Source organism: Chlorocebus sabaeus, chromosome 20, assembly GCF_047675955.1.
Source record: "Chlorocebus sabaeus isolate Y175 chromosome 20, mChlSab1.0.hap1, whole genome shotgun sequence".
Lineage (NCBI taxonomy): Eukaryota > Metazoa > Chordata > Mammalia > Primates > Cercopithecidae > Chlorocebus > Chlorocebus sabaeus.
Window position 1 is genome coordinate 12302693 of NC_132923.1, and position 17941 is coordinate 12320633.

Genomic DNA, 17941 nt, shown 5'->3' on the forward strand with positions numbered 1-17941 from the left:
GGCGGTGTCTAGCCGCCCTCCAAGGGCAGGATTAGTCGCCGCGACCCAAAGGCGGGCAGGAGGTGGGCCCGGCTGGGAGGCGGGCGGGGCCGCTGGGGCCGAGCCCAGAGCCCCGGGCGGTCGCATTGTTTTCCTCCGCGGATCCGCGGCTGGATTCGGACCCAGGGCTCTCCCGACAGCGCCCTGGACCCCAAATTCGAGCACCATCCAATTCGGACGCTCATCGCATCTCGCCTGAGCACAACCACGGATTGCGAACTCAGCGCAGCGCGTGGCCGCTGGCCGTCCGCGGCGATCTCCATCTCGCTGACCCGAATCCTGGAGCAAGTACCCGGGGCAGGGAAGGGGCTGCGGGGAGGCGGGGAGGGAGCAGGAGGGCGCGGCCGGCGGGGGCCAAGCTTCTGAAGCGCCAGGGGACCAGGGAGGGTGTCGGCGCCCGGTGTGCCTGGCTGACGGAGAGGGTCAACGAAATTGGGGTGCAGGGAAGAAGGAGGCACGGTAGCCGAGTCCCGTAACTGTACTGGTGGGAGCAGAGTCTGGGCACCTCATTCAACTGGGCTTTCTTCAAGTCGCATCCCGCTGGATTGGGAAGCGCGAAAAGGGATTATTTGAGGCGCGCACCGTAGAGAGGGTGGAAAATCTGGCCCCTTGCTTTCCCGGCAGGGAAACTAGGGATCCCAGACCCGCGGAGAACTAGACCCTCCTGACGTCCCTGAAGGGATGGGAAGAGGGACGCATCGTTCTGGACTTTGTGTCACGGGTGCTCCTCTGTCCTTGTGCAAGCCGGAATCTGAGCACCCTCTGAAGGGTTGGCTCGTGCACAGAGGCGGCGAATGGGGTCCCCGAGCAACCTCGGTCCCAGCGCCTATCTCCTTCCTTCAGCCCGCTTGGCCCGGGGCTTTGTTAGACTGAGGTCTCCCAAGGAGGATATCCGAGCTGGCAACTGCCTCCTAAGCCCACGGACCCCACTCAGCGCCGGCCTCAGGCCCGCCCTCGTCGGTTCTCAGCCTCTGGCTCTGTTTCCCTGGCCTGGGAGACCCGCCTCCGCTCCCCAACCCCCGCTCCCATCCCCTCTCCGTCTGCGCCTGCAGGCCCCTCCAGCCCCTCCTCCCGCTAACGTGGCTCTGGGACCCGGTCCCGGCCCAGACTCTGCTACCGGCCCCTCCTCGGAGCCCCGGATCCAGTGAGGGGGAGACACGTCGAGCCCCTGGCCCTAGGCCCACCTCTTTCGAGGCTCTAGACACCTGGATTGTCCTGGTTGGGGGTTGGGTGGGAAGGAGGGTAGGTGCTGAGTGTGGGGCTAAGGGCTAAGAGTGGGGGAAATGGCTTGGAGAAAGGAAGGCTCCGGTTCCACAGGCTCCTTGGCGCGACCCTGCTCCCTCTGAGGAAGGTGGACTGGGGCGGGCGACCAGCCCAAAGGCTTCCTGCTATTGTCCCCAGCCCAGTCTCCCCTTCTCCATCCCTTCCACAGCTCTGCTAGACTCTGGCTATGACCCCAACCACTCCCCAGAGGTGGCTTCGGGGCCAGGAGAGAGAAGGGCTGTTTCCTCTTCCCAGCAAGGGGAGGATCTGGAAAGGGGAGAATCAGCCAGGTCTCTCCCATGTGCTTCAGATGGGGGGTGTGAAGCAGCTCGGATTCTTCCAGGGCAGAGTGATCTTTTCTCCAGGCCAGGAGTTGAGGAGCTGACCAGATGCTGCTCCCCAAAAACAGCTACAAGAAGCCCTCTTAAAGATGTATCATAGTTGAGTCTAGAGGGCCAATGCAAAGGCCAGCCAAGCGTTTTTAGAGGCTGGACTAATCCAGCCTAAAGTGGGGTGTGAGAGAGTGTGTGTGTGTGTGTGTGTGTAGAGTGGGTGGAAGGGAGGCACAGCCTGCTCTCTCAGGGAGGAAGGAAAGGGCCGAGGGTGCTTGCTATCAGATCATTTTGCCTGGAAATGAAGAGCATGTAAATGAGATGCAAATTAGCCTCTATTGTCCCTAGCTAACGCGCTTTTGCTAAGAAGGCTATTGGATTCTGAGGGTTTTAACATGGGAGTGGTCGCCATGCCCCACAAACTCTCCCAGTGACCCCCTTTGCCAAGGCTAGCCCTGTAGTTCTAGGAGTTTCTAGAAAGGGGCCATCCCCTTCCCCTACATCTCTGGGCATGAAGCTACCAGCACCTTTGTAACCAAACTATTAAGAAGTGTCATCAGCTTCCTCCCATTTTCAAGGCAGCATCTCCCCTACCCAAGCCTCAGCAGACTTTTCTTGAATTTTTATATTTACTTGTAAGGGATGTGGTAAGGGGAGTGTAACACAGTCTCTTCCCTCCTTTGTCCTGTCTTCCATCAGGTCAGAGGTTTCCTATCCCACTCAAGCCCCCAAAGGAGTCACCACCCCAGGTAAGGAAAGGGCAGCAGCTACTGAGGGCACGGGGTGGAAGCAGGCATGAGCAGGGAGCAAGAAGAGGGGCCGGCTCTTCTCCCCACTTGCCAGAGACCAAAGTTGTTTCCAGGGTGAAGATACCAGTTGCTCAGGGCAACTTGGAGGCAGGGGGGTGGTGGGAAGAGCAGGTTGGGGAGGATGAGAGACAAGCTATGTCCCTTTCTCTTCCTTTCTTTTCCCCTGGGAACAACAGTATCCGGAAACATGTCAGGGGAGGGAGGAAGGCCCAGCCTTTCAACACCAGAGGGTCGTTAGCTAGCTGCTACTCTGCCCCTGGGGAAGTGGGGGTCATCATTAGGTGTTCCTACTCTCTTCCCTCCTCCAGCTCTCTTGGGACCCCACCTGACGTCAGCCTCCCCACCAATGATGCTGGATTGGGGGTGGGGGGACACTTGGGTCCTGGCTCCAAGAGTAGAATTACTGGGGAGATGGAAGGGTGCTTGGCATGGAAGCTTAGGGTCTGTTCTAGGGGACACGGTGGGATGGGCAACTAAGGATTGGTGAAGGATAGTTACCTGTTCACAAAAGAGAGGATTCTCACCCTTCTTGACCTGATTTTTGGAGCCAACCAAGCCCCTCACTTCAATTTTAGGGGAAAGCAGGAAGCTGGTATATACCTCCTACTGTGGGCCCCAGACAGGGTCATTTGGCTGAGGAAGGCTGATGGGTGGAAGACCTGTCTCACCATCTCTTCCACCATATCCATCTTTTCCTGGACTTTGGGCTACAATTACCTGCCTGTCACTGAATTATTTATATTTTAATTTCAGAGGCAGCGGATGAGGGAAGGAAGGGAAAGAGGGGCACGTTTAGCCATTTTGCTTCACTAGTCCCTTGTACCCCTGGTTTCTCACAGGGGGTGGGTCTGCTCTTCCCCACTCAAGTACATGCACTGGTTCTTAGGAGCCAGGGAAGGAGCAGGGGGCTAGAGAGCCTGGAGGGGGTGGCACAGTGGTCGGGCAGACAGCTGCAGCCAGAGCTAAATTTAGCCTCTGATCTGGCTTTGATGCACATTCATTTTTGGTGAAGACAGTCCCCCCCACCAACTCTCCTCCCTACTCAGTTTCTTCCCTAGCAGTGGAAAGGGCCCCCGGACCATGAGCTTAGACCAGGACAGTGACCTCTAGGCTGCTTCCCCCAACTCTATCTTCCTCAACTCTCGAAAGGACAGTGGCAGCCACACAGCTGCCCCCGGCTAGGCGCAGTGCCTGCATTGCTCCCAGAGTGCTGTGGGGTGTCTGGGAGGGAGGGGGAGTCAGACATGGTGCCCTCTTCCTTCTCCCAGTGCCAAGGAGTCACTATTTATAATTTTAAGGCTTCAGTCTCTAATTATAGCTGAGAAGGGGTTAGCAAGAGGGGGGTCAGGAGGTGTCACCTACTGAATGTCCCAGACCCAGTCAGGAGAGAAGAGGAAAAGCTGAGTGAGAAGGCTGAGGGGGGGAGCGGGTGTGTCCTGTCCTTACCTGGGGTCGTGCATGCAGGCCTCACAGCAGCCAGTTCGGGCCAGTTGGAGAGGGAAGGACCTTGAGTGACAATGACAACTGGCTGGGACTGGGACAGTGCTGGAGACAGGGTTCTTTTCCCCTACCCCACAGGGTCTTCTGGGGATAGACCAGGAGAGGAGCCTGCTGGCTTGCATCAGGGGAGAGGGAACTTGGCTCCTCCCCCACTTTTCCCTGTCTCCCCTTTCAGGGCCGGCATATGGGTGAGGGGGCACCCCCTGGGGCCTGAGCTGCCCCACACAGGATGCCCCGTGCCCCCCACTTCATGCCCTTGCTGCTGCTGCTGCTCCTGCTGCTCTCGCTTCCCCATACTCAGGCCGCCTTTCCCCAGGACCCCCTCCCTCTGTTGATTTCTGACCTTCAAGGTGAGTGCCCAGTACCTACCTTGCCCCATCTCTGTGAACAATTAGAGACTGAGACCCCCTGTGTGGGAGGCAAGATGCAGGAAGGCCCCCAGCCTCAAGGAAGCTGACAGCCAGACCAGCAAAAGGAAGCAAACAGGTAGAGTGAGCTGACACCTCCTGCCAGCTGCTTCTCATTCCTGGGCCTGGTTTCTTCACTTACAGGCAGCATCGTGTGGACGTTAAGAACGTGGACTCTCAGCTAGACCAAACCTTAGCAGGTCTGAATCCCTGCTAAGCTGCTCACTAGCTGTATGACCCTGATTAAGTTACTTAACCTTTCTTTGTCTCAGTCTCCTCAGCTGTAAAATGAATATAATAGTATTCTGAGCCAGTGGTGGGTACTCAGGAGGCTGAGGCAGGAAGATCACTTGAGCCCAGGATGTAGTGCTCTGTGATGGTGCCTGTGATTAGCCACTGCAGTCCAGCCTGGGCAACACAGCCAGAGTCCTCCCACCCCCCAACCCCCTACCCCATCTCTTTAAAAAAAAAAAAGCAGATTAAAAAAAAAAAAGTCGCCAGGCACAGTGGCTCACGCCTGTAATCCCAGCACTTTGGGAGGCCAAGGTGGGCGGATCACCTGAGGTCGGGAGTTGGAGACCTGCCTGGCTAACATGGTGGAACCCTGTTTCTACTAAAAATACAAAAAATTAGCTGGGCTTGGTGGCATGCGCCTGTAACCCCAGCTACTTGGGAGGCTAAGGTGGGAGAATTGCTTGAACCCAGGAGGCGGAGGTTGCAGTGAGCCGAGATTGCACCATTGCACTCCAGTTTGGGCAACGAGAGTGAAGCTCCATCTCAAAAAACAAAAACAAAACAGTCTTCTACCTCATGGAATTATTTAGGGATTAAATGAGGTTATACATGTAAAGTGCTGAGAACACGGTACGGCACAAATAAATGCTTTATATGGGTTTGCTGTTATTCTTAGCTACATAGAGAAGGCCTAATACTAGTTCAGTGGTTCCCAACACCTCTTACCCACCTCTCTACCACTGGTACCACCAATAAGCCCACCATGATAGAAAGCATAAACCCACTTTTTCTGAGAAAAACCTTTATCTATTTGCAGTTCCTGTTATATTTGTAGGATTTAGAGTAATTTTAAAGATGGAGGAACTGCAGTTGGGTTACTGGGAGTAATTGTTGAGGGATATATAAGAATAGCAAACACTCCTATGTACTAGAAGCAGCTCCAAGCACATTATAAATTTTTTTTGTTTTGTTTTTTGAGACGGAGTCTTGCACTGTTGCCCAGGCTGGAGTGCAACGGCGCGATCTCGGCTCCCTGCAACCTCCGCCTCCTGGGTTCATGCCATTGTCCTCCCTCAGCCTGCCAAGTAGCTAGGAGTATAGGCACCCGCCACCATGCCCGGCTAATTTTTTGAACTTTTGGTAGAGACGGGGTTTTACCGTGTTAGCCAGGATGGTCTCAATCTCCTGACCTTGTGATCCACCCGCCTTGGCCTCCCAAAGTGCTGGGATTACAGGTGTGAGCCACCGCGCCCGGCACATTGTAAATGTTAAATCATTTATCCCTGAACTCTGGCTATCCTTTGACCACTGATGACTGTGATTTCCATCATGATCCGGCCAGGTGGATGCTGGAGGTGAGGTGGTCAGAGGAGGCAGAAACCTTGGAGGGCTGAGGTGGCCTGTGAAGAGCCTTGAGGGGAGGGTGCAGAGGGCTGGGAGAAACGGAGTGAATAAATGCTCCAGTGGGACAGTGCACAAGGTGGGAGTGAAAGGAAATTGCTAACCGTAAGGCAGTTCCAAGAAGGGACTAGGCTCAACTCTGGAGGCAGACAGACCTGGATCTGAATTCTGATATTGCCACTTCCCAGCTAAATAAGCAAATTCCTAAATGACTTCTAGCCTCAGGCTCCTCATCTGTAAAATGGGGCCAAAGCTACCTCATAGACCATGTATTCAATGAGACAATGTGTGTGAAGTGCTAACACTGTGTTTGGCAGAGGTTAAGTACTCAGTGTTATTGGTATTAAGAATAGCTTTTGGGTACTCTAACCTCACACATCCACTGTGTCCGCTGCTGGGTTTCATCTGGTTGGAGAGGGTGTTGGGGAAGTTTGTGATATCCTGGCTGGTCCTCAGCACCCTACCTCTCTGTGTCCTCTAGGTTCTTCCCCATTATCCTGGTTTCGGGGCCTGGAGGATGATGCTGTGGCTGCAGAACTTGGGCTGGACTTTCAGAGATTCCTGACCTTGAACCGGACCTTGCTAGTGGCTGCCCGGTAAACTGGCCGTGGCACAGTTGTGGGGCAGACATGCATGCTCCTGGGCAGACATGGGACCTGCATGGCCACTGCAGCATCTTGCAGGGGACACATGCAGGTGCACAAGCCACGGGGCGTGGACATGCTTGGACCCAGAGCACAAATGCCAAGGCATGGAGGAAGTGGGGAGGGGAGGGGCAGAAGGTCTGCACTGTTTGTCCCTGAACAGCTGACTGTGGGTAAGGTGGGGGCTAAGGAGCTCAGCTGGGGTGCCTTGACTAGGCTCTGATCCCTCCTTACCTACCCCTTCAGGGATCACGTTTTCTCCTTCGATCTTCAAGCCCAAGAAGAAGGGGAGGGGCTGGTGCCCAACAAGGTGAGGGGCTGTGTGGGAAGAGGTGCAGACATGGAGATGAGGCTGGGAAAGGTCTAATGGGGGTCAGGTGGGTGGGAAGAAGAATCCAAAAGGAACCATAATGTGAGGAGGGAACCCAGTTGCCCCCTGATTTTCCCTCTTCAACTTCTCCCTTTAGTATCTAACATGGAGAAGCCAAGATGTGGAGAACTGTGCTGTACGGGGAAAGCTGACGGTAAGGAGTGAGACGAGAATGTGGAGGGAAGGAGAGGATTACTCTGCCCCCAGTCCCTGTCCAACTGGTCCTCTACTATGCCAAATTTCCTTCACACTTTTTCCATCCCAGGCCACAGGAGAAAATAGAAAGGAAAGAGAATTCCCGATTTTCAGTTTCTCTTTCATGCCTCACAGAAAAGAAAAGTGAGGCTCCTCACAGAGGCCAAAGGATTTGCCTAAGGCCAGAGGGCCAGCAAACAGCTTACTTGGGACTTTATCTCGCATTGCTCTGTTGCGCTCAAGAGGAGTAGCCCACCTTTCTTTTTTTTTTTTTTTTGGAGACGGAGTCTCAGCCTGCCGCCCAGGCTGGAGTGCAATGGCACGATCTTGATCTTGGCTCACTGCAACCTCCGCCTCCATGGTTCAAGTGATTCTCCTGCCTCAGCCTCCCAAGTAGCTGGGATTACAGGCGCACATTGCCACGCCTGGCTAGTTTTTTGTATTTTAGTAGAAACGAGGTTTCACCGTGTTGCCCAGGCTGGTCTTGAACTCCTGAGCTCAGGCAGTCTGCCCACCTTGGCCTCCCAAAGTGCTAGGATTACAGGCGTGAGCCACCGTGCCTGCCCTGTTAGCCCATCTTTCTATTACCTCCTGGTCTCAGTCCCAGGACCCTCTGTCACTGACCTAGAATTTTGGGTTCTCTAGGACGAGTGCTACAACTATATTCGTGTTCTTGTTCCCTGGGACTCCCAGACGCTCCTTGCCTGTGGAACGAACTCATTCAGTCCTGTGTGCCGCAGCTATGGGGTATAAAAGACAGGGTGGGGGTTAGGATGGGAGTTGGGGGGACCCCAAGATGGGCAATTGGTTTGATGGGAAAGGACCAGGAACTGGGGTAGGGGAATGGGAGTGCCCAGAATTCAAGGGTCCAGAGGGGCTGGGGAGGAGGCAACGGGACAGGAGGGAATAGGCTGTGGAGCCAGACTCCAAGACCCTGAAGGTTCTAGGCATCTGCTCCCTCTGTCCCCAGATAACTTCGCTGCAGCAGGAGGGCGAGGAACTGAGTGGGCAGGCTCGATGCCCCTTTGATGCCACCCAGTCCAACGTAGCCGTCTTTGCAGGTGTGCAGCCGGGCATGTGAGAAAAAAGCGTGTGGCTGGAGGGAGCTCCTGCCTCAGCTCCTCTCCCAGTGGGTCTTTCCCCCATTCCCCTGAGTGGAGGGTTGAGGTAGGGGCCAGGGCCAGGCCTAGGTAGGGGTGCGGGAGGCCCAAGAAGAGGCAGGATACAGATCCCTAAGCCCTCCCCTGACCCCACTCCATCCATCCCTCCAGAGGGCAGCCTGTACTCAGCCACAGCTGCGGATTTCCAGGCCAGTGATGCTGTAGTTTACAGAAGCCTTGGGCCCCAGCCCCCACTCCGCTCCGCCAAGTACGACTCCAAGTGGCTCCGAGGTCAGGGCGGGCCTGGGGAAAGGAGACTGTTCCTGGGGGGGAGGACTGTGGTGGGGAGCAGGCAGATGGTGTGGTAATGTGTACGTACGCAATGGGGAGAGCGATGTGGGGCCAGGAGCTTCTGAGCAGGTACAGATACTCTTCTATACCCTTTCCTGTCATTCCCCATCTTAGAGCCACACTTTGTCCATGCCTTGGAGCATGGAGACCATGTCTACTTCTTCTTCCGCGAGGTCTCTGTGGAGGATGCTCGGCTGGGAAGGGTAAGGAGGTGGGCATCAGGGTGGGTAGCTGGAGGGTTCTGCTGGATCCTGAGGAGCCAGTCTGAGTGCGAAGAGAGCTCCTGACCATAATCTCCACAAGCAATTCCCTGGACTCTCACCCCTCAACTTGGAATAGCCCTGAGCCATCTGCCCCCACATCCTGCTTGTCCCTCACCCTTGACTCAAACTGTCCTACCATGCCACACCCTTCATTCACTGTGCCCCTCACATTGCTCCCTTGGTGCTTTTTTTTTTTTTTTGAGACGGAGTCTCGCTCTGTCACCCAGGCTGGAGTGCAGTGGCGTGATCTCGGCTCACTGCAAGCTCCGCCTCCCGGATTCACGCCATTCTCCTGCCTCAGCCTTCCGAGTAGCTGGCTCTACAGGTGCCTGCCACCTCGCCTGGCTAATTTTTTTGTATTTTTAGTAGAGATGGGGTTTCACTGAATTAGCCAGGATGGTCTCGATCTCCTGACCTCGTGATCCGCCCGCCTCAGTCTCCCAAAGTGCTGAGGTTACAGGCGTGAGCCACCGCGCCCGGCCCCTTGGTGCTCTTAACTCACCACACTCCTTGCACGCAGCTGGCCCTGTGGGTCTGTCTCACCATTGTCTACTCCACTCTCCTCCCCTAGGTGCAGTTCTCCCGCGTAGCCCGAGTATGTAAACGTGACATGGGCGGCTCGCCTCGGGCCTTGGACCGCCACTGGACATCCTTCCTGAAGCTGCGGCTCAACTGCTCTGTCCCTGGGGACTCTACTTTCTATTTTGACGTTTTACAGGCCTTGACTGGGCCTGTGAACCTGCATGGCCGCTCTGCTCTCTTTGGGGTCTTCACCACCCAGACCAATAGGTTGGTACTAGGCTGACTAGTGTGACCCAATCTGTCCCCTGCCTCATCAGCCTCCAAACTCCCCTTTCACAGCCTACTGATGGGGGCAGTTAAGGGAACCTCCGAGCAAAGCCAGTTTGCTGTGTCGCCCACCATTTTTTCTCCTAGTGTGGCACCCAGTGGCTGCCTCACTGCCTCAGTCTCTACCTCCTAACGTGGTGTGAAGGGTGCCACCACTTCTTCCTGGGGGAACTTGTGCAGTTCCTTTCAACACCTATCCTGCATCTTTTCTGGCTCCTCCAGCATCCCTGGCTCTGCCGTCTGCGCCTTCTACCTGGATGAGATTGAGCGTGGATTTGAGGGCAAGTTCAAGGAGCAGAGGAGTCTGGATGGGGCCTGGACTCCTGTGTCTGAGGACAGGGTCCCCTCACCCAGGTACCCAGGATGGAAAATGGCTTTTGTGGGGGCATAAGCAAGCAGCGTCTGCCCCCAAGATGGGATTGTGAGGAGTGAGTGAGATGTCTAAGGCCTCAGGGTGGGGAGCTATAGTGGGGTGGCAGCGGGGCCGAAGAGCTGCGGCAGGGAAGGGAACAGTGCTGTGAGTGTCTGTGTGGAGGGGGAGCAAGGCTTTCCAGTCAGGTTTGGGAGCAGTAGGGGGCACAGAGCTTAACTGAATCAGGTTTGGGAGCAGTAGGGGGCACAGAGCTTAACTGAGCTCCAGCTCCCAGTCCCAAGGCAGCCCCTTCCCATTCACCCACCAGACCAGGATCCTGTGCAGGAGTAGGGGGAGCTGCCTTGTTCTCCTCTTCTCGAGACCTCCCTGATGATGTCCTGACCTTCATCAAGGCTCACCCGCTGCTGGACCCCGCTGTACCACCTGCCACCCATCAGCCTCTACTCACTCTCACTAGCAGGTATGGTGCTGAAAAACACTGACCACTGCCCCCATTCTCAGCCACCCTCCTCTTTCTTTGACCCAATAAGGTGAACCGCATTGGCAGGAGGAAGAACTTGTGAAAGTAGAAGGGAGAGAGCTAAGAAGGGAGCCCTGGGACCTGGGGGAAGGGCACAGGCACAGCTATCAGGACAGCTGGGCTCTCCCTGAAATGCTCAGGCTTCCACTAGACAGGTTCCCTGACCTGAGGCCCTTTCCTCCAGGGCCCTACTGACCCAAGTAGCTGTGGATGGCATGGCTGGTCCCCACAGTAACATCACAGTCATGTTCCTTGGCTCCAACGATGGGACAGTGCTGAAGGTGCTGCCCCCAGGTGGGCGATCCGGGGGACCTGAGCCCATCCTCCTGGAAGAGATTGATGCCTACAGCCCTGCCCGGTGAGGCCTTTGGAGGGGAGGCTCCCCGCAGAGCAGGGATGGGATGGGAGTAGCAGCAGCAGATGTGGGAATAGGTTGGAAACATCAAAAACATTGGCTTTTGCAGGGTGGGAGCTCTGGGTTAGAGAGGCTTGGTGAGAAGACTGGACAGTGTGGTAGGGCAGGGCAGCTCCATGGGTTATGCTCAGCTGCTTGTGCGCCTCCCCCCTTTCTGTTCTTCCACTCACGCAGGGAAAAGGTAGCCTCATCTGTCCATCTCTGGTTCCTTTTGGCCTCACCCTAGGTGCAGTGGGAAGCGGGCAGCCCAAACAGCACGACGGATCATAGGGCTGGAGCTGGACACTGAGGGTCACAGGCTCTTTGTGGCTTTTTCTGGCTGTATTGTCTACCTCCCTCTCAGCCGATGTGCCCGGCATGGGGCCTGTCAGAGGTGAGAGGGGTCTGAGGCCAGGCCCTATGTGGGCAAGCTCCCCGGGCCAGCAAGAGCACAGAAACGAAGGTCTTTGGGGTGGCAGAGAAACACAGGGGATGGCTGCGGGGTGCGTAGGTACCTCAAGCATTCTGAAGGTGGGCAGCAACCAGGGTGTGGAGAGACTGAGGTGGACAAGAGAGAATGAGGCTGAGAGACTCCTGTAAGCCAGGGTGGGAAGAGGCAGCAGAATGGAAAGTGACTGGAGTAGAAGGGGATCCAGCCTCACACACCTGTTTTCCCTAGGAGCTGTTTGGCTTCTCAGGACCCATACTGTGGATGGCATAGCTCCAGGGGCTGTGTGGATATCAGGGAACCTGGTGGGTAAGTGACAGGTCCTTGGGCTTCCTAAGCATAAAATTCCCCACCACTAAGAGCTGAGGGCCAGAGTGGGAGATAGGGACAAGGTGCAGAATTCTAGAGCCACTTCGTTTTCCTCCTAGGACTGATGTGGATCAGGCTGGGAACCACGAATCCATGGAGCATGGTGACTGCCAAGGTAAACAGAAGAGGTGGCTGCGGTTGCCGCCAAAGCTGCACATGGCCATGATGGCCACAGACACCATCCCAGGCTTGGGCTTTTGTCCTTCTCTCCTTCTGTGGCACAGTCACCCCATCAGTTCTTCATGAAGCTTCTCCTTCCCCCCATCTTCACCCTCTCCCTTCTTCATAGACGGAGCTACTGGGAGTCAGTCTGGCCCTGGGGATTCTGCTTATGGTGAGTCCTCTTGTCCCAACTTCACCTTCCCTTGCTCAGCCCACATACCTGAGTGTATGTCCTGTGGTAGCAGCAGAGCAGCATTCTGAATACCCTGGGAGTATCGGAAAAGGGTCGGCATCCTCCAGATACCCAGCATGTAGCTCAGTACTTGGCACACAGTAGGGTACTTTTTGAACAAATAAATCAGTGTCCTGCATGATGAGCTCTCCCCCAGGCCCAGAAGAAACTAGAGGCTGGCGTTCCACAGGAGGGAGGAAGGACCCCTGGAAGGGTGTCAGGGGTAGAGATTAGGGGCCTCACTGGCTCTGACCTGGTCTCTGCCACCAGTGCTTCCGGGTCCTGGCCCTTCCCCTGGGACCCCCAGTCCCCCCAGTGATGCCCACCCCCGGCCCCCGTCTTCCACTCTTGGAGCTCACACTCGGGGTAAGAGGGCTACCTGGGAGGGACAGGAGTGAAGTGTGGGGCTGCTGATTCTCAGAGCGTTCTAAGCCCCTCACTGACTGGTGTTTGGTGCTCACTAACGCCTGTTTGGAGCCTCCCCTCCCCAGAATTGGGCATCCCAGCCCCAAGTCCTCCTGCACGGGCAGTTGTTGGCAGTTGCTCTTGGCATGGCTACAGAGGCCAGAAGTGGGATGGGGGATCCCCAGGCCCAAGCTCTGGCCCGAGTGTGAGGGGTAGTGCGTGGGCTGTATGCTGAGGGGTCAGGGGATGTGAATCCTGAGGATGGCGAAGGCTGTGGGAGTGAGGCTGAGTAGCAGCCGGAGGGACGATGATGTCAGGCCTGGGAACTGCCGGCGGCGCCTCTGGGCCTAGGTGCCCCGCACCGCCTCCCCTTGGCTGAGCCTCCCTCCTCCCTCTTGGTCGGCAGGCGTGCGCCGGGACCTGCCCCCAGCCTCGGCCTCCCGCTCCGTCCCCATCCCACTCCTCCTGGCCAGTGTGGCCGCAGCTTTTGCCCTGGGCGCCTCAGTCTCTGGCCTCCTGGTCTCCTGTGCTTGTCGCCGCGCCCACCGACGTCGGGGCAAGGACATCGAGACTCCGGGGCTCCCGCGCCCTCTCTCCCTCCGCAGTTTGGCCCGGCTCCACGGTGGGGGCCCAGAGCCCCCGCCGCCGTCCAAGGACGGAGACGCGGTGCAGACGCCGCAGCTCTACACCACCTTCCTGCCGCCTCCGGAGGGCGTGCCCCCGCCGGAGCTGACCTGCCTGCCCACCCCCGAGTCCACGCCAGAGCTGCCGGTCAAGCACCTCCGCGCCGCCGGGGACCCCTGGGAGTGGAACCAGAACAGGAACAACGCCAAGGAGGGCCCAGGCCGCTCACGGGGCGGGCACGCGGCGGGCGGGCCTGCGCCCCGAGTGCTGGTGAGGCCGCCGCCGCCCGGCTGTCCCGGGCAGGCCGTGGAAGTCACCACCCTGGAGGAACTGCTGCGCTACCTGCACGGCCCGCAGCCGCCCAGAAAGGGGGCCGAGCCCCCCACCCCTTTAACCTCGCGGGTGCTCCCGCCGGAGCCCACCCCCGCCCTCTTGGGTTGCCCCAGCCCCAGGTCCCACGAGTGTGCCCCGCCGCTGAGGCTGGACGTGCCCCCCGAGGGCAGGTGCGCCTCTGCCCCCGCCCGGCCCGCGCTCTCCGCCCCCGCTCCCCGGCTGGGCGTCGGCGGAGGCCGGAGGTTACCTTTCTCCGGCCACCAGGCCCCCCCTGCTCTGCTCACTCGAGTCCCCTCGGGAGGTCCCTCCAGGTACTCCGGGGGTCCCGGGAGGCACCTCCTGTACCCGGGCCGGCCGGAGGGCTACCGGGGCCGCGCCCTGAAGAGGGTGGACGTCGAGAAGCCCCAGTTGTCCCCGAAGCCTCCCCTCGTCGGGCCCTCCTCCCGCCAGGCCGTCCCGAACGGCGGCCGTTTCAACTTTTAAAGGGAGCAGCCTACAGCCTACAGCGTGGGGGGCGCCCGAGTCCTCTCGGCCGCGAGCTGGACGCTCCTCAGGACGTCTCACCGCCCCCTCGCCCCGCACCTCCAGCCTTCCCGACTCGCAGAGTCTCCCGAGGCCCCTTTTCGCCTCGGGTTTATTTATTGACTGTCTTTCCCCCTGTCCTCGAGAGAGGAGTGGGAGGTGAGAAGCCCGTCCCCTCAGTGAGCCAGCATTTCGGGGGGAGCTGGCGGACTCCCACTCCCCGCTCCCTTCCAGCCAAGCTGCCTTAACTCGCCCCTCGGGGCTCCCGCAGAGACTGGGCCCCGGGCGGGCCGCGCGCGCTGTGTCCAGAGTCCTCGGGCCTCCCGGGTCTGGGACGTGCCTCTCCTACTGTGTAGGAGCCTCCGCTTCCCAATACAGCCGTGTCCGCAGCCGCTGCCTGACTTTACTCGGGCAGGGGAGGGCGGCAGTCGGTCGGCTCGCTCTGGGCGCCCTCGCCCTCTGCCTTTATCTGGGCCCAGGGCTCTCCCGGGAAAGGGGATGGCTGCGGTCTCGCCGCGGGGGGAGTCTGGAAAGATTTCCTAAAGGAGACGAGCGAACTAATGGTGTCGAGGTGAGCCAGGGCCCGGGAGACCCCGTAAAGTTTAGTTGGGGCTGGGGAAGGCCCTCGGAGCTCGTTTCTGGATCGAGGTAAGAGGGACTTTCTTAAAGGCCTAGTCTATGGGATGGGGCGGCGGAGGGAATTTTTTGAGAAATAAAACGAAGCTACAGCGTACGTTACTTGAAGTTCCACATCAGAAAATCTTGTCCTGAGGAGAACTTGGCTGGAAGATTTTGGGTCGCATGAAGGGTAGGCTGCAAAAAAACAGCAAAGGATTCGGCCCTGTCGGAGGCAAGGGTCTGCCCCCAGCTCTTCCCTAAGGCGAGGACCCCGCGGAGAGCTGGACCGGCGACGAGAGCGCGCGCGGCGTCACACGCACGCTTAGCCACCCCCCAAGAAGCCGCTGCCGCGCTCGAGCTCCGCGCGCTCAGGACCAGGTAGCGTGTGGCTGTCGTGATGCTCCCTTTGCTCCGGTTGGGACTGGCTGCGGATATCTGTCCATTATCCCCGACACCAATGAGAGGGACGAACAGGACCACCTGCCCCGCCCACCACCCTCGCGCTAAAGACGCTTAAGGCCTAACGCAGGCGGCAGCTGGTGCGAATTTTTTTTTTTTTTTGGAGACAGGGTCTTGTTCTGTCACCCAGGCTGGAGTGCAGAGGCCTGATCTCGGCTCACTGCAACCTCCGTCTCCCAGGTTCAAGCATTTCTCCTGCCTCAGCCTCCCAAGTAGCAGGGATTTCAGGCATGCATCACCACGTCCGGCTAATTTTTGTATTTTTAGTAGAGACGGGGTTTCATAATGTTGGTCAAGCTGGTCTTGAACTCCTGACCTCGTGATCCGCCCGCCTCGGCCTCCCAAAGTGATGTGATTACAGGCATCAGCCACCGTGCCCAGCCGAGCTGATGCGAATTTGCAAATGGGGTTTTTCACCCGCAGTTGGCTGCCATGTCCGCCCAGTTCGAGCCCCACATTCTCCCGCTGGCGCCGCCTGGGGGCCGAGCCAACCCTTGCTGCTAAGGAAGCCTCACCAGTCCCCTTCCCGTCTGCTACCTAAATGTCCTTGGCGGGAAATTGCTGAGAACAATTTGAGGAAGAAGCCTGAAGTTGTTTCTAGTTACGCACTTTATTATTTGTGATCATGATTAGTCAAAACTTCGCCCGGAGCCTCCATTTTTTCATCTGAAAAATGGGTTTGAGAAGCTCAAGTACTAGAATGTGAAAACGCTTTCTAAAGGCAACAGCATGGTATCTTGTGAGATAGTAATTTCTTCAGACTAGCACATAAGCTATTCCTATTCCTAAGTTTGCGATCTGTTTTCAATAGGCAATCTCTTTCCCTTTGTATCCTTATACTTTTCATCTATAGATTTTACCCTCAGGGGTTTTTTTTTAATGCTCTCTGAACATTACTCCCATTTCAGTTAAGCTTGTCTGGCCAAATTTGGTTGTCCTCCAGAGTCTGACCTCTTTTTGCTTGGCGCTTGTTTCACCAGGTTGAAGTGGTCCTTTAGGTCTCAGTTTTTCCCGTATGGGGTGCCTTACTTAAACCAAGGTGCCTCGGGGCCAGTGCTAGTTTCCTAGATACTGGAGGAAAGCAAGCAAGGAAGGAGTAAAGAATCCAGTCACTTGACTGCATTATCCTCTTCAAACCGAGATTTTAAAGCAAGGACAAGGAAAAATTTCAAGGCTGCAGCCTTTCACAGTCCTCTGAGGGACAAAACTCAAATATAGTTCTTGCCTTGAAGGTGGTCACAAACAAAAAGGGTAAATGATTCTAAGGTTTACATATAGACCTAAAAGAGAGATACATACAATGGAAATTTAATCTTGTAATTCTTTGCAGGCAGCAGTAATTTATAGGTTAAAGTCCTGGTTGTAGTTTAATTATAAAGTATGTTCATTTATTAGTATTTATCACTATGGTGACTTCTTTAGCCAAAGATTATCTAAACTGAACTCTCAGAGCTAACAGAAGTAATCATGTTGCAGTGAGAGCAACAGTCCTGGGTCTCTACCCGTTGTTTTCTATGTGACCTTGGCAATTCAACCAACCTCTTTGAGGCTGTTTTTTTGGTAAGAAATGGAAAGAACATATGGCAACAGGGATTTGTAAAGTGCCATATGAATATATATATTTAAATTAAGTGCTTTGTGAGAAAATTATTTACCCAAAAGAAAGTAGACTTCCACCAAATATGCAGTTCATTAATACAGATACCTCTCCCTGATAGGGAGTAGTGAATAATAAATGAGGATGAATTCAAATAAATTATCCCTGACAATAGAAGGATAAATATGACCTCAAGAAATCTGCTAATACTTTTTTTTTTTTTTTTTAAATCATACTATTAGCTCAGTTTTTGTCTTTAGGAAACTAGAATGTGCCAACAGGAGGATAGAATCATCATCCTCAGGGATTTCTAAGCTGATTTCTCAGAGGCATCCTGGGAGGTTATGGAGAAACCAGGGCCCCAGCCGTCAGAGTCCATCAGTTTGTGTAAGGCTTTGGGGACTTGAAACACAGAAGGTTCCACAGTCACAGAGCTTGAAAATCTGTTCAACATCTTGGGTTCTTTGGGGGCTAAGTCACAAGGGCCTGAGCTATTACTGTCTCTCAGGTTTTTAACTCCTTGATGTCACTGTCCCATCCATGAGAACCACACAGGTATGTGTCACTCTCTGCTACTTAATCCAGCAGTTGACCCTTCAGAACTGTTGGCTCATAAGAATATAAGGTTATATGTATGAGAGTAAGGTTCAAGTACATGGATAAAATATGAAGCCTATAGATCTAAAAGATCACCTACCTTTACCAGGTGTATCGAACAGGATCTCAACAGGAAACAACATTCTCAAAATAATGAAGGGCTATTTTTAAAGATATGGGCAAAGGATAGATAGGTCAGTAACTGGAGGCTAATAACTGTATTAGGCCTAAAAAGATAAAAGGAGTTATTGGTTTCTAGGTCCTGGAGGGGGAGAGTGCCTTGAGAGAAGCAGTGACTTTTTTTTTTTTTTTTTTTGAGATAGAGTCGCAGGCTGGAGTGCAGTGGTGTGATCTCAGCTCACCAAAACTTCTGCCTCCCAGGTTCAAGTGATTTTCGTGCCTCAGCTTCCCGAGTAGCTGAGATTACAGGAGGGAACCACTGCACCTGGCAAATGTCAATACATTGACTTAAGTCTTTTCTCTTTCCCCAGTCTCCTGTCAGGGCTCCCTATTGGCTGAATCCAACTGGAT

At 55.6% G+C, this 17941-nt stretch overlaps 1 protein-coding gene across 3 annotated transcripts; it reads left to right on the forward strand.

Moving 5' to 3' along the window:
- The first annotated feature begins 4172 nt into the window (after positions 1-4172).
- Positions 4173-14872, forward strand: SEMA6C (semaphorin 6C). 3 transcript variants are annotated; one of them, XM_007977259.3, is made up of 18 exons: positions 4173-4293; positions 6467-6581; positions 6876-6939; positions 7097-7153; positions 7840-7941; positions 8165-8255; positions 8466-8585; positions 8760-8848; positions 9480-9697; positions 9980-10111; positions 10438-10590; positions 10835-11008; positions 11292-11438; positions 11724-11801; positions 11921-11976; positions 12151-12195; positions 12526-12621; positions 13067-14217. In XM_007977259.3, the coding sequence occupies exons 1-18, from the start codon at positions 4173-4175 to the stop codon at positions 14098-14100; spliced, it is 2892 nt and encodes a 963-aa protein (XP_007975450.2). In that variant the 3' UTR covers positions 14101-14217. The 3 variants fall into 3 exon arrangements, with proteins under 3 accessions (XP_007975450.2, XP_007975447.2, XP_007975449.2); XM_007977256.3 differs by lacking the exon at positions 12526-12621 and having other exon boundaries at positions 13067-14872; XM_007977258.3 differs by lacking the exons at positions 4173-4293; positions 6467-6581; positions 12526-12621 and adding an exon at positions 6585-6681.
- The last annotated feature ends 3069 nt before the right edge of the window (positions 14873-17941 follow it).

Excerpts from the sequence above, each read along its gene's own strand:
- SEMA6C (XM_007977259.3), top strand. The coding sequence starts at position 4,173 with ATGCCCCGTGCCCCCCACTTCATGCCCTTGCTGCTGCTGCTGCTCCTG. Across the intron at positions 8,849-9,479 it reads AGGATGCTCGGCTGGGAAGG|GTGCAGTTCTCCCGCGTAGC; the intron begins GTAAGGAGGTGG and ends CTCCTCCCCTAG. Across the intron at positions 11,977-12,150 it reads GGAGCATGGTGACTGCCAAG|ACGGAGCTACTGGGAGTCAG; the intron begins GTAAACAGAAGA and ends CCTTCTTCATAG.